At 53.6% G+C, this 13418-nt stretch overlaps 1 protein-coding gene across 1 annotated transcript in view; it reads left to right on the forward strand.

Annotated features, from left to right (window-relative positions):
• Positions 1-763: 763 nt before the first annotated feature.
• CFAP100 (cilia and flagella associated protein 100) overlaps positions 764-13418 on the forward strand; it is a 30734-nt gene continuing 18079 nt past the window's right edge. The window contains exons 1-8 of the mRNA XM_079783426.1: positions 764-783; positions 1666-1773; positions 3188-3268; positions 8249-8349; positions 10575-10776; positions 12386-12453; positions 12533-12696; positions 12926-13006. Coding sequence (XP_079639552.1) covers positions 1746-1773; positions 3188-3268; positions 8249-8349; positions 10575-10776; positions 12386-12453; positions 12533-12696; positions 12926-13006 — 725 coding nt within the window. The 5' untranslated portion in view covers positions 764-783; positions 1666-1745. The remainder of the gene's footprint in view (positions 784-1665; positions 1774-3187; positions 3269-8248; positions 8350-10574; positions 10777-12385; positions 12454-12532; positions 12697-12925; positions 13007-13418) is intronic.

Consider the following 13418-nt stretch of genomic DNA (forward strand, 5'->3'; position numbering starts at 1 on the left):
GGAGGGGGGCATCAGGATTTTAGAATGTTTAGGTGGGGCATGGCCAAAAACAGGTTGGGAACCACTGCCCTCGTGCCTGTAGCTCAACAGCTGGTGGATCTGGTGATAAAACTGGATCCCAGCTCTCGATCACCTTGGCTCCTCCCCTCTGTTTACTGATAGAGCTTGTTACTCTGGGTCTTTATTCCGGTCTCACACAGCCTCTGGGGCAGTGGCTCCCAGCCTCAGCTGGGGAGTCCCAGGGAGGAGGGCGGGCTACGACTCAGATGCTGGCTCCGCCCAGAGCTCCTGCTGACGGAGCCGGCGAACATTTGCTTCTCTAACGGGTCCCCAGCATTTCTGAAGCTGCAGGTCCCAGGACTACACTTTCAGAACCGCCCCTGGAGAAAGTGAGGTCCACTCTGCCCAAATGACCACTTACACGCGAAGGCACACTTGGAGTCAATGAGTCGGGGGATGAAAAAGAGCCGGAGGACAGTGAGTATAATGAAGGACAGAGGAAGGACAGAGGAAGGACACTCCTGTTCACCAGACCCCATCCTGGGCCGGGCACCGACCTGGTGGCGCCCCAGGAATGGAAGTGGTGGGAGTCTGCGCTTCGTCCTTACCCCACCCTGCGGCCCACAGGCCCCGCCCCGCAGCCCGCCTCCGCGGCTCTTGTGACGTCACGACGCCAGTGGCCAGGAGAATGGTTGCTGTGACAACGTAAACCAAAGGCCAGCGCGCTCTGAGCCCTGGAACCGTGGCGCCGAAGCTTAGGATCAAGCCCGGTGCGCGAGGCTGGTGGGTGCGCCCGGGGCTGTGATGGGGGGCACGCGGGGTCAGGGTGAGCTCTGGGCCAAAGCGCAAGACCCCTTTTGCAAGGCTCCCCGCCCTTCCCTCCTTGTCGCCCTACTAGCTTTATCGCTCACCCAGACATCCCTCTGTCCATGGTCCCCGCCGCCGAGCTGGGGTGGGGAGACCAGGTCCTACTAGCCGGGGCCTCTCTGGATTCCTGTCCGTGAGAACCGAGCAGGACTGTGGCTGGAAGGGCACAAGCTTCGGAGTCAAGGAATTTTGGACTGGAATCCCAGCTTCGGCCCTTCCTGGCCGTGTGACTTAGGACACCTCTCCGGATCTCTCCTTTGTTTCTTCCTTTGCAAAATGAAAAGACATTCAATGTTAGGGACGTGCCAGGCGCTTTGATATAAGCACATGAGCTACAGATCAGAAAAGAACCCCTGTTCTCATGGAGCTTAATTCTAAGGGCAATAAGCTGATTTTTTTAAAGCGATAAAAGGACAGTGGGTGATTGCAGAGAAGAAAATAAAGTGAGGTCACACGGGGATGCGGGTAAAGAACCCACTTTAGATGGGGGATGAGGAAGGCTTCTCTGGAGGGGTGACCTGTGAGCTCAGATCTGAAGGGAGTGTGGGAGCTGGGTGTGGGAGGACAGTTTTGGCTGAGGAGGCAGCAAATGCAAAGACCTTGGGGCAGAGCATGGTTGGTGTATTCTAGCGAGTCAGAGAGGGGAGAGAGGACGGGGTGCGGGTTGGGAAGAGAGGGAGCTGCAGGTGTTGGCCACATGGTGAGCTCTCAGTAAATGCCAGCTGTTCTCAGCCACCCAGGCGGAGGGAGGCTGTGGGCCTGGAGACCATCTGGCTCAAACTCTGTGTCATTCCCCAGGTTGGAACCTCCTTTAGCCGAGGTCCGGTTTTGCAGCAAGCCCTTGTTCCTCTGCAGGGACGTCCAAGGTCCTGTCTACTATGGTCTCCAAGGACATGGCGCACACCAGTAAGTGCCCAGTACCCAGCTGGCATGGGCTCTCTTCGGGCCCAAAGGCTGCCTGGGGAGCCTGGGACCGTGAGGTCTAGAGTTAATCCAGGGTTCAGGGGATTCTAAATCAAGCCATGAGGCAGAAATCACAGTTTGCCAGGTTCCTTAGAAACCCCATGTACCAGAGTCCTAAGGTTGCCAGGACAAAGTACCACCACAGACTGGTGACTTAAACAGCAGAGATTGATTGTCTCGTGGCCTGGCCCTTGGGGTACACCACTTATCTCCCAGGCCCTCCCTTTCCCTTCATCACCCCAGCTCCCCCTCCCCCACACTGGTCCAAGAGGACCAGCTCCCTGAGCTTTCCACCAAAGCACACCTCTACGCTCTCCTGCAGCCCCCACCCCTCTGCCCTCGGGCCGCTGCCCTCCAGGCTGGCATAGCCTGGAGTCTCCAAGCTACAAAAGGTTCCCGAGTTGGGTTTGAAGGAAGCGTGAGGCCACATGCCTCCTTCCCTGTGGGTATCAGTGGAAGAGAGAACAAGGAAGTGGGAGTCTCTGAGGGCCCAGCCCTGACGGAATAACCTGGTCAGCTCACAGCAAGAGCACTGGCCGGACAGGAAGAAGATGCTTAGGGCCCGTGGCCTCCCTGGGTAACCCCGTGCTGCTCTTCGGGGACAGATGGAAGGGTGTGCAAGGGAAGGCACCTTCTGTGTGCCGGGCGCGTGTGCTAGGAACTTCTGTGGCCATTTTCTTGCACAATCCTTACAACTTCCCAGCAAAGTCAGCATGATTATCTCAGATGTGAAACTGAGGCTCAGAGAAGCTGAGTGGCTTGCCAAGCCCACTCAGCAGACAGGTGAGGATGCTGAGGCTGGAGCTCTAAAGTGTGCCGAGCCGGCACGGCCACGGGTGAGCCTGAGAGGGGGCGGTGAAGGATGGAGAAAAGACAGACAAGAGAAGAAAGCTGGAGTAGGTGGGACGCTCCTCTCTGATGGAGAGACAGTGCCACAGCCTGCAAGCCGAGTCTTTATTTTATAGCCAGTTTCCACGAGGCAAAGTAAGGGCGTGGTCAAGATGTTTACAATGTTCTCGTGCGGTTCGAATCTGCTCAATTTACATGCACCTGATCAAGCCTTGTTTACTTGCTGCACCTCCCTAAGCCCATATCACTCAGCCAAGTGGGGCTGCAGGTTCAGACCATAAGCTCAAGCTTAAAACCATAGCCTTTGGCTATAATTGTGCTGGGACTTGCACGTGGCTTTGCCTCGAGAGGATCATGCCCTCTCATTAGTCGCAGGCTTGAACCTGTCTGAACGCTGTAGCCGCTCTCCACGCTAAAGCATGTCTGGTCTCTCCCCAGCCTCATGCTGTGTTCACAGCTATCACAAAACATGTCATTTCCTGTGGCCCTCACTTTTGTGTCTCCCCAGAGAACAGCCTGGACTCCACAGATGAGAGCTCTCCTTCAGTCGTTGAAGAAAAAAGAAAGAAACATAAGAAAAAAGGCAAAGGTACCTCTGGAGCCGGGAGCTGAAGTCCCAGGTGGTGGGGGCGCTCTCCCTCAGCTGCAGGGGCCTCAGACCCAGGCTTCAGTGTGAAGGGCAGAGGCCATGCTCCTGTTTCCATGAGGAAAAGGGCGTCTGAGACCTGAAATAATAGAAACATAAAGTGGGATATGTTCCTGCAGGAATGGGAATATGGGGAGCAGTCCACAGCTCCACGAGGCTCCACCAATAGCAGGTCTACAAAGTCATCCAGGTGACCGTATCCTAAGTCTTTCTCCTCCACTGTCTTTATCGGTAGGGCTTTCAGCCGCAAGGTTGTCACATGGTCACGAACTGGCTGCTGCAGATGCAGCCATCACATCGCATTCCAGACAGGGAGAAGGATTGAAGAGAAGGGCAGAACTGCCTACCTGCCACTTTAGCCCTCCCTGGGAAAAGATCCTTCCCAGAATCTCCACCCAACAATTTCTGACTACTTTTTTTTGGGGGGGGTGGGGGGGGGAGTCACAGAGCCATTAGGATCTGCAAGGGAGGCTGAGAGCATAGCTCTTTAGCTAGGCGCATGGCTGCCATCTATTAGGAAGAAGAAGGGTAGGCAGGTAGCTGCATATGCTTTGTCCTCTGAGCCCCTGCTCTGTCACTCTGCACCCTGGCTTCCAGGACTCCCTCCTGGTTTCTGTACTGCGCCCCCCCCACCCCCAAGACTCCTGGCTTACAGGCCTGTCCGGTCTTCCTGCAGAGGTGTGCAGATGTGAGCATGTTCCCTGCACCTGTCCTTCACAGGCCAGCTCCCACCCCTCAGCCCACCCCACCCCCATTTCCTCTTTCTTTTCATTATTAAAACCCCACCCTAGCTGTTTTGGCTCAGTGGGTAGAGGGTCGTCTGTCTGCAGACTGAAGGGTCCCAAGTTCAATTTTGGTCAAGGGCACATGCCCTGGTTGTGGGCTCCATCCCCAGTGGGTGGCGTGCAGAAGGCAGCCGATCAGTGATTCTCCTCATTGATGTTTCTTTCTCTCTCTCCCTTTCCCTTCCTCTCTGAAATCAATAAAAATATATTTTTTAAAAATAAAATAAAATCCCAACCTGCCCACAAGTAGAGACTAAAGCCCAGTGAACTCACATGAACTCACATGCCTGTCACCAGATTGGGCAGTAGGCAAGGTTTTGCCACTTTTGCTTCATCTATCCCTTTGCTCCTTTTCTTTTCAGTCTTTGACAAAATATAGGGTGTCCCAAAAGTATACACACATTTTGAATGATTATAAAGGCAGTGTTTATTAAAATACATGTCATTTTCAAAATTGAGCTGTCAGCTATTAAAGTGTATGTACATTTTTTGGGGGGGGGGGACACGTTGTATTTTAAAGTAAAATCCAGATGCGTCCTTTCATCCCTGTATACCTCAATGTGCATTTTTCAAAAACAGGAACATTTTCTTACCAGCCCACAATGAAGTTAACCAGACCATCGTCGGATTTACCCAATTATCTAAGAAATGTCTCCCTCCAGAAGATTTGTTTTCATCGGGATTCAAATGAGATCGGAATATCTTCTGTCGCTTTTGATCTAGCACAGCCACTCCCCCACGACCTTACATTTTCTGTGCCTTGAGTTGTTGAAAAAATGGTGTTAATTATCCTGTAGAATGTCCTTTGTGGTGGCTCGGCTTCCTGGTGCTGTCGTTATAACGACAGGAACATCTCTGTTCGCCATATTTCTTTTAATTGGACACTAGATGTTTGATAGGATGGATCCATGTCCCTCTTTGTCCACAGACTCCTTCCTCGGTGGGCTGTGTGCTTCCTACCCGCTTTCGTAAGAAGCCCACACACCCAGCTGCCTCCCTGTTGGCCATGCTACAATGGTAGGTTCAGGTGTTAGCCACCTGACCCTCCATCACAGATCCCCCTCAGCCATCCACCCAATAGTTTCTTCTGCTGATGGGTGCTTGTCCCCTCACATAAGGGTGAGCGTCCTGGGTTTTGGATTTGTTTTGTTTCTTCACTGAGATATAACTAATATACAGTGAAAGGAACAAATCTCAAGTATACAGTTGGATAATTTTTTTTTTTTTTTAGTTTTATTGCTTTTTAGAGAGGAAGGGGGGAGAGAGAGATAGACATCAATGTGAGAGAGAAACATCGATTGGCTGTCTCCAGCATGAGCCCCAACTGGGAATCGGACCCACCACCTTTTGGTGTACAGGAAGGCATTCCAATCAACTGGGCCACACCGGCTAGGGCCCATTTGTAAATTTTTTAAAAAATATATATTTTATTGATTTTTTACAGAGAGGAAGGGAGAGGGATAGAGAGTTAGAAACATCGATGAGAGAGAAACATCGACCAGCCGCCTCCTGCACGTTCCCCACCGGGGATGTGCCCGCAACCAATGTACATGCCCTTGACTGCAATCAAACCCGGGACCCTTCAGTCCGCAGACCGATGCTCTATCCACTGAGCCAAACCAGTTTCGGCCCATTTGTAAATTTTGACAGATGTATGCAACTTCTTACCCTCCACCCATTCACCATCTAGAACATTTCCATCTGCTCAGTTCTCTTTCCCCCAAAGGGGGCTATCTTTCAGGGACTCTGCTATCAGGGAATCATTTTATTCGATCTCGGGCCTCACATATCTGGAATCCCTCAGTGCTCTTTTGATCTGGCTTTCTTTACTCGACATCACATCTGTGAGACACACGCAGCAAGCGTCCCTTCTCTGTTGCTATGTGTATTCTGTTGCGCGCATATGCCAACAATGTATTATTCTTTCTAGAATTGATGAACATTTGGGTTGTTTCTGTGGATTTTAGCTATTACAAATAATAGTACGATGCATCTGCAGTCAAATGAGTATGGGATGATTAGTATTACTGTGAAGACAATCAGTGTGTTAATGTGAAGATGAGCCCGCAACCAAGAATGGCAATCATTTGAAGCAAATCATCCCAGAAATGCAATTAGTTTAACATTTATAAACCAGTGTGGTACATACTCCATAAGAGAATGAGAGAGAGGATTATATGATCATTTCAATAGATGCAGTATAAGTATTTGATAAAATTAAAAGCATTTTGAATAAAAGTCTTAGCAACCTAGGGATAGAGAGGTCTGATAAAGGGGACTGATGTGGACTGAGAAGGGACCCCCAGAGATGTCTGCATCTGAATCCCCAAGCCTGTGACTAGGTTCCCTTACATGGCAAAGGGACTTGGCTGATGTGATTAAGTGAAGGGTCTGGAGATGGGGAGATGATCTGGGACTATCCAGATGGGGTGCTCAGTGTCATCACAAGGGTCCTTCTAAGAGGGAAGCAGGAGGGGCAGAAGGAGAAGGTGTGACATGAGAAGCAGAGGTTGGGGTGCAGGCCCTGCTCCCTCCTCAGGAGCCAAGCTGCGAACTGACTGGAGGCCCTTCTGACTTCCTCCCGGCCGTGGGCCAAGGAGCAGATAACCTTTGTCCTTCCCATTCTGAGCGTAGCTCACTTTTTTCAACTCTGTGTTTTGACAGGACTTAAGTCTTACAGAAAAGTTGAAAGAATAGTACGAAGATGTAGAATGCCCCTGATTTTGGGCTTTTCCGACCCCTCCTCAGGATGGACTGCAGAGGAAGCGTCCCAGGCAGGAATGTCTGAGCGACGTGCTGGGCTCCCTTTGGAGAGAGTGCCAACCTCTCTCTCTCCTGCCAATGCTCACTTCGGGCGCTTGCGTGACGTGGAGCCTGCCAGGCTTCCCCACTGTACAGCCCCTTTCCTCTTGGGAATAAGTGTCTTGTGCAGAGGTATTTTGAGACGATCATAACTTTGAAACCCTTTAACGGTGCCCTCCTTTTGCTGATGGGGGTGCAAGATGAGATAGACCTCCGTCCAGAAGGCAGGTCAGCATGTTTCCGAAGCCTGGAAACTGCCTACAGCCCTTGGCCTCTAGTCTCCTTTTGGAAAATCAGTTCCCAAGAACTGGCCAGTGGTGGCCGTGATGTCCTCAGGATGTCGGGGTGCTATGAATTGCTACACATCCCATGGCGAGTGCACCCTGATGGCATGGCGTGTCACTGCAGCCCTTAATGTTTGCTTACAAGGTCCACAAAGAACTAGTAACTTCACAGGGAACTGCTGATGGTAAAGTGTCCTTTTTAAAGGAATATGTGGAATTATTAAAATTGTATGTTGAAAAGTACTAGAAGAAAACACCCTCAAAAATGTTACCAGCAGCTAATTCAAAGCGAAGTTGGTTTTTATTTTTATCTCATTCTCTTTCACTTTCAAGAATGTTTTGTTTTGTTTCCAATGAACCCTGTTTCTTTTCTATCAAGGGTAGGGGGGAAAGCAACCATATTTTTAAGTCCTTTGTTTGGGTCCTTTTGGCTTCTGTCCTCCCTGACACGCTCTGAGCTGAGCTGTAGGAACCTCTCCCTAAGCTCTGGGGGTGGGGATAGCAGAATTGGGGTCCTTGGAAGTCCCCACCTCCCAAATTCTTACACGGCCTCTCCAGGCCTCAGCCACATTGCCTTTATCCACCCCCAAGCTCAGTCTTCCTTTGGGGGAGGGGGGCTGGTGGAGACTCCTGCAAGGACAAAGCATATTCACCTAGAGTGCTCACGTCCCACTGACAGGCAGGTGCCTCTGCACTGGAGTCAGCAGGCTCTCACTTACCCCCTCTACAGAGTAGGAGTTCCTGAGACTTTAAATGAGAGAGAACAGAGGGCCAGGGACATAGCAGGTGTCTGAGGCAGGAGGGGCTGTGTTCACCGGGTCTCTTTCAGGTGCCAGGAACAGAAGCCCAACACCAACGAGGTTGAGTTCACGGAGCTGGAAGGCCCAGGGGTGGACTTCAGGCACAGCCGGGCCCAAGAGAACACTTGCCACTTGCTCATGCTTTCACGGAAGCTCCCTAGACTGGGCTGGGAGGGTGCTGGGACCCCAGAGGCACAGACCTCACCTGGAAAGAGCTGGCTCGTCTCTCCAATGAGGTATTTCCCTCCCCAGTGTCTGTGGTTGTTCCGGACCGTTCAGCTAATCCTTTCCATATGTCTGGGAACGTGGACTTCTTCCTGCTCAGAGATCAGGAGCGGAATAAGTTTCACTCCGTGAGTATGCAGACCAAGGCCTGCCCCGGCGCTGTCTTCCCTCACACAAGCAGCAGCAGCCCGATTTCCGAAGAGCACTTTCCCCATGTCACTCTGTAGAAGGGCTCACCATTTCCTACAAAATCAACGGGAAACTCCCCCTGGCTCTCAGGTCTCTGACCTGTCCCACTGTCCCCCAGTTTCATCCCCATTGTGCCTGGGCCTTTGTCAGGCTGGGCTCCTGGGAGCTGCTGTGGCCACAGCCTCTGCTACCACGCCTTTGCTTCTGCTGTCCCTTGCATGAGATGCCATCCCCTTCTGAGGCTTTTCCTGTCCTTCAAGGCCCATCTCAGACCTCAAGGACCCTCTCACCTCCCCCGGGGAAATCCCCCCCACAGCTGGCCCCCACTGCTCTGGCCTTGCACAGTCACCTGGTTGGAATTCTTAGAGGCCAGATATGCAAACAGGCATGCACACATGTGCACATACACATTGCATGCCCCTCAGCAGTGCCTGGGAGTCCCGGGGCCAGCCCTGACCCCCAGGCTGTGCCTTGTCTCCACCCCAGCATAGTCTCTCTTGCCTCCCAATCCCAAGAGCTCATGTGCCCAGACAGCTGCCCCCCTTTGCTCCCCCCCGCTCCCCAGCCCAACCCCACACACATACACCCTGCCACGGCACGGCCGGCCAAAGCAAGCAAGCCTCATTGCAGCGAGGCTTGGGGAGAGCACCAGGTGTACATCTTCCCTGGGAAGTGGCCAGCACAGGCCATGTTTCTGGTCATACTCTCACGGCCAGTGTCTCGGGCTCCCTCCTGGGCTGGCTCTGTCCACCCCACTTCAGGGCTCAGAGTCTGAGATTGCATAGAGCTGTGGCTCCCACTGCAACTCCAACCAGTACTGACACCCCAGACCTCTGGCTTAGAGACTCTGGGAGGGCCACCCTCCATCAATGTTCCCCCGACTCATGCCATGCTGTGCACCCACTCATGCCCTAGAAGGAAGCTCATGAAAAGCCACACTGAGCAGCTCACACTTCCCTGAGGCCTCCAGAGTAGGGAGAGACTGCAAACACACACCCAGACCTTCTCTGACCTTGACTTAGAGAGCTCACCAGTGCAGAATTCCCTTTTCTTCTGCCAGCGTGGCCCTGCTTCGGGGCTACCTCCGTCTTCCTCCAAAAGCCCCTGCAACCTCACACTCCTCCCCACGCCCCAGCAGAGCTCCCCAACCTCACACTCCGACCCCACCCTGCCCCACAGAGCCCCCCAACCTCACCATGATCAAAAGCAGCTACTCAATATCTTCTAAACACAGGTCTTCTGACGCTGGGATTATAGAGGGTGACATTCCCCCGATTTTGTTGTAATACAGGGCTCACACCAGATCCTGCCTCAGCTAGCTTTTCCCTAAGCAGCGTTCTTTAGAGGCCGAATTGGGTTTTGTACCTGCCAGGCCCAGCAGGAAATAGAACCTACCCAGGAAAGGCCCCATGAAGAGTTCACATGAGGCCTCTCTGATCCCAGCCCACCCCAGGAGGGGTGTGGAGACCCCCGGGGTCTGAACAGAAGAGTCAGGGCACCCCCGAAGCCAGAGATCTAAATGAGGCCTCTGCGAAGAAGGGACCCCAACCCCCCTCCCATCCTGGGGTCCCTCGAAGTGCAAGGCTGGGGCCACAGGTCAGGGCAGGTGGAGAAGAGCTGGGGAGGCGCAGAACCCCATGACAGCGTGGCCCCGACACTGGCTGACAAGTTTGCAGATCAAACTCAGATTTTCAAGGTTCTTTTGGAAACTCAGATCTAATTTCCCCGAACCTTGAGATGTTGGACTTAGCAAATCACAATACAAATTTAAGTGTGAATTTCAGATAAACCAAGAGTCATCTTTTAGTGAGTGTGTCCCCTAACTGCTGATCTAGAATGCACATCACCTGGCAGGCAGCCTGTGCTCATCTGGCCGCCCTCCTGCACCTGGCTCTCCGGAGGCCAGCCCTGCCCACTCCCTCTGAAACAGGGCAGTCGTGGGCAGAACCCCAGGGTGCTCCCCCACCCACACACACACACAGCTCCACAGTCTTTCCTGCGCTTGACACCTGGGCACCCCCCACCCTGCCTAAGTGCGCACCACCTCAAGTCCATACGACCGTGGCACGGGACAACGCAGGAGGCGGCAACTGGGCCCAGGAGAGGGGGAAGGTTGTGTGGAGGCTGGCACTGGGAGACCTCGCCTGACCCGCCCGCCCCCCAGGAGCGGCAGAAGAAGAAGATGCTACGGTTGCACCAGAAGATGACCTACTCCTCCAAAGTGTTGGCCAAGCACACCAGCCTGCTGCGTGAGCTGCAGCTGCAGGACCGGGCGGATGACCAGGAGGCGCGTGCCCTGGCCGAGGCCCAGCAGATGAGCGCCTTCCAGGAGGACCACACCTCCTGGAAGCTGGCCATGACCAAAGGTACTGCTCCTCCCTCCCCGACAGCGGGTCTGTGCCTCCGTGGGAGGGCAGTGCTGCAGAGGGGGGGCTGCGGTGCAGTGGGGGCGGGGGCCTTTCCTGTCTGACCCCTGCCTTCCGGATCACAGAGATCAGTTCCGGATGGAGTGCAAATCCAAAGCCTCTGGACCCCAGTACTGCATGCATTCTGAGTGCTGACCAGGCACGATGAATGCGGGTTGTATAAACAAAGGCATTTAACATGGAGAGAACAAGTCAGCGTAGAACTAGATTGCCTGGGTTCAGGTCTCAATGGCGGCACCATCCTGGCCAAGTTAGCTAACTCCTTCCCACTGCAGTCTCCTCTCCTGGCTGATGACGGTAGCAACCTCATGGTTGGGGGTTCAACCTCGTCAAACACTGCACATAGTGAGAAAGAACTGTGTGTGTTTGTGTGGGTGTGTGCATGCATGTGTGTGTGTGCGCGTGCACATGGGCAGTTATTTTTGTAACCCAGTAGGAAATCTACAGCACTGAAAACGCATTAATATTCTACCAACCCAGATGATAAAGTATAATATCACTAAGCTAGACAGTAGTAGTTGGGATCAGACAGTTCTGGAACCCCCGGGCCTACGGGTATACTGGATATGAATATACGAGTACACATAAGGAGACCCCAGTCTCCACCCTGACACCGTGGCTTGTTCTTTGGGGTACGAAACCCTGTGCTTGCTTTGACGATTGTGTGCCAAGCTCTGCATGGGGGGAGCAGCACGGCATGTGCTTTCTTTCTGCCTTCGCCCTCTATTCCTAAGACCGAGGAGAGGCAGGTGGCACCTGGATGGGGAAGCCTGGACCCAGGGCGTTTGCACAAAAGACTTGTCAGTGTCCAGCTTTGGCTTCCAGTGAGGAGCTGGGTCTCCTTGAGGGCAGGGACCTAGTGGGTTCGCTGCCAGGCATCTAGACTTAAAGCAGGACCCCTGCAGCACACCAGCTTTGGGAAGGGAGAGGATTGGAGGGACAAGACACAGCCACGTGGTTCCGCAGTCCTTCCCACAGTCCCCGGATGTTGGGGAGTGCCTAGGTCTTCCTTTCCAGAAAGGCCAAGGAAAGAGGCCCCCACGGCCTGTGGCCTCACCATGCTGCCTCTCTGCTTGTCCTCTGGAAGGTCATCCAGGAGCCCACCCTCATGTCCTCCCCGCTGGGGAAACCCTGGCAGTGTAGACTTGGCTGCTGCCCAAGTTGGGCCCTGGGGGCTTAGGGCACCCCCAGTTGAGATCATCCTGCCACATTTCCTCTCAGGTCCTGGCAACAGGCCTTTTGTTAGGAAGTCCAGTTGGGTGAAACTTCCAGGGTGGCGGTCTCCAGAGTCTCATTCCAGGTGTGAGGAGTGCGACAGCAAGAGAGGCTCTTCCCACCTGGACCCGCTGCAGGCATGGAGGTGTGACCTGTCAGCAGAGCCTTCTCTGCCTTTGCCGGAGGCGGGGGTGGCTCTCCCACGCCCCCTGTGATGGCGCTGCATTGCACCAGGAGCAGCTGACCAGCCCCTCTTCCTGTGCACCCATCCTCAGCCACACCTGAGTCTCTCTCCCACTGCCCACCCCAAGATGCCTCCCTCCTCTCATTGCAGAAAAGAAAGAGGATTCTGACAGCATACACAAGTACATCAACCAGAAGCGGCAAATGTTCCTCCTTCAGGTAGGCCCGTCTGCTCCCATGAAGGGGACCTGGGTGGGCTGTCCGGTGGGAGTGTAACCCCTGCTCTGGTGGCCATCAGTATGCCCTGGATATGAAGAGGAGCGAGATACAGCGGCTAGAGATGCTGGCAACTAAGGAGGAGGCGGAGCTGGAGCAGGCTGAGAAGTCCCTGGAGAAGGATTCGGCCCTGTTCGATGAGTTCCTCAGGGAGAATGACCGCAGCTCAGTGCAGGCCCTGAAAGAGTGAGCCTGTGGCCAAAGGGGCTGGTTGGCCATACCCCCAGGGTCCCCTGGGCCTGTGCAAACCACCCGACCTAGCCTGCACCCAGCCTCAGCCCCAGCCTCCACCCTGGACCCCAAACCAGGCTCCTGGTAGCTCCCCCACCTCCAGCCTGGTAGCTCCCCCACCTCCAGAGAGCAGTTTGGCCTCTTAACAGTCTGAGATTGGCTCCCTGACCCACCCTACCCTCAGGGCAGAGAAGGAGACCAAAGTGAAGATAGAGAAGATCACTGAAATTCGAGATCTGACCACCCAGATCATGAATATCAAAAGGTAAGGTCAGAGGCTGCTTGGTGAGCGTGGCTCAGTGGTTGAGCATGGACCTACGAACCAGGAGGTCATGGTTCAATTCCTGGCCAGGGCTCGACCAATCAATGATGCTCTCTCATCATTGATGTTTCTATTTCTCTCTCCCTCTCCCTTCCTCTCTGAAATCACTAAATATATATATATATATATATATATATATATATATATATATATATATATATATATATATATATATATATAGTGGCCCGGTGCACGAAATTCGTGCACGGGGGTGTGTGTCCCTCAGCCCAGCCTGCACCCTCACCAATCTGGGACATCCCTCTCACAATCCAGGACTGCTGGCTCCCAACTGCTCACCTGCCTGCCTTCCTGATTGCCCCTAACCACTTCTGCCTGCCAGCCTGATCACCCCCTA

Source organism: Cnephaeus nilssonii (assembly GCF_951640355.1).
Source record: "Cnephaeus nilssonii genome assembly, chromosome: 11".
In the NCBI taxonomy this organism is placed as follows: domain Eukaryota; kingdom Metazoa; phylum Chordata; class Mammalia; order Chiroptera; family Vespertilionidae; genus Cnephaeus; species Cnephaeus nilssonii.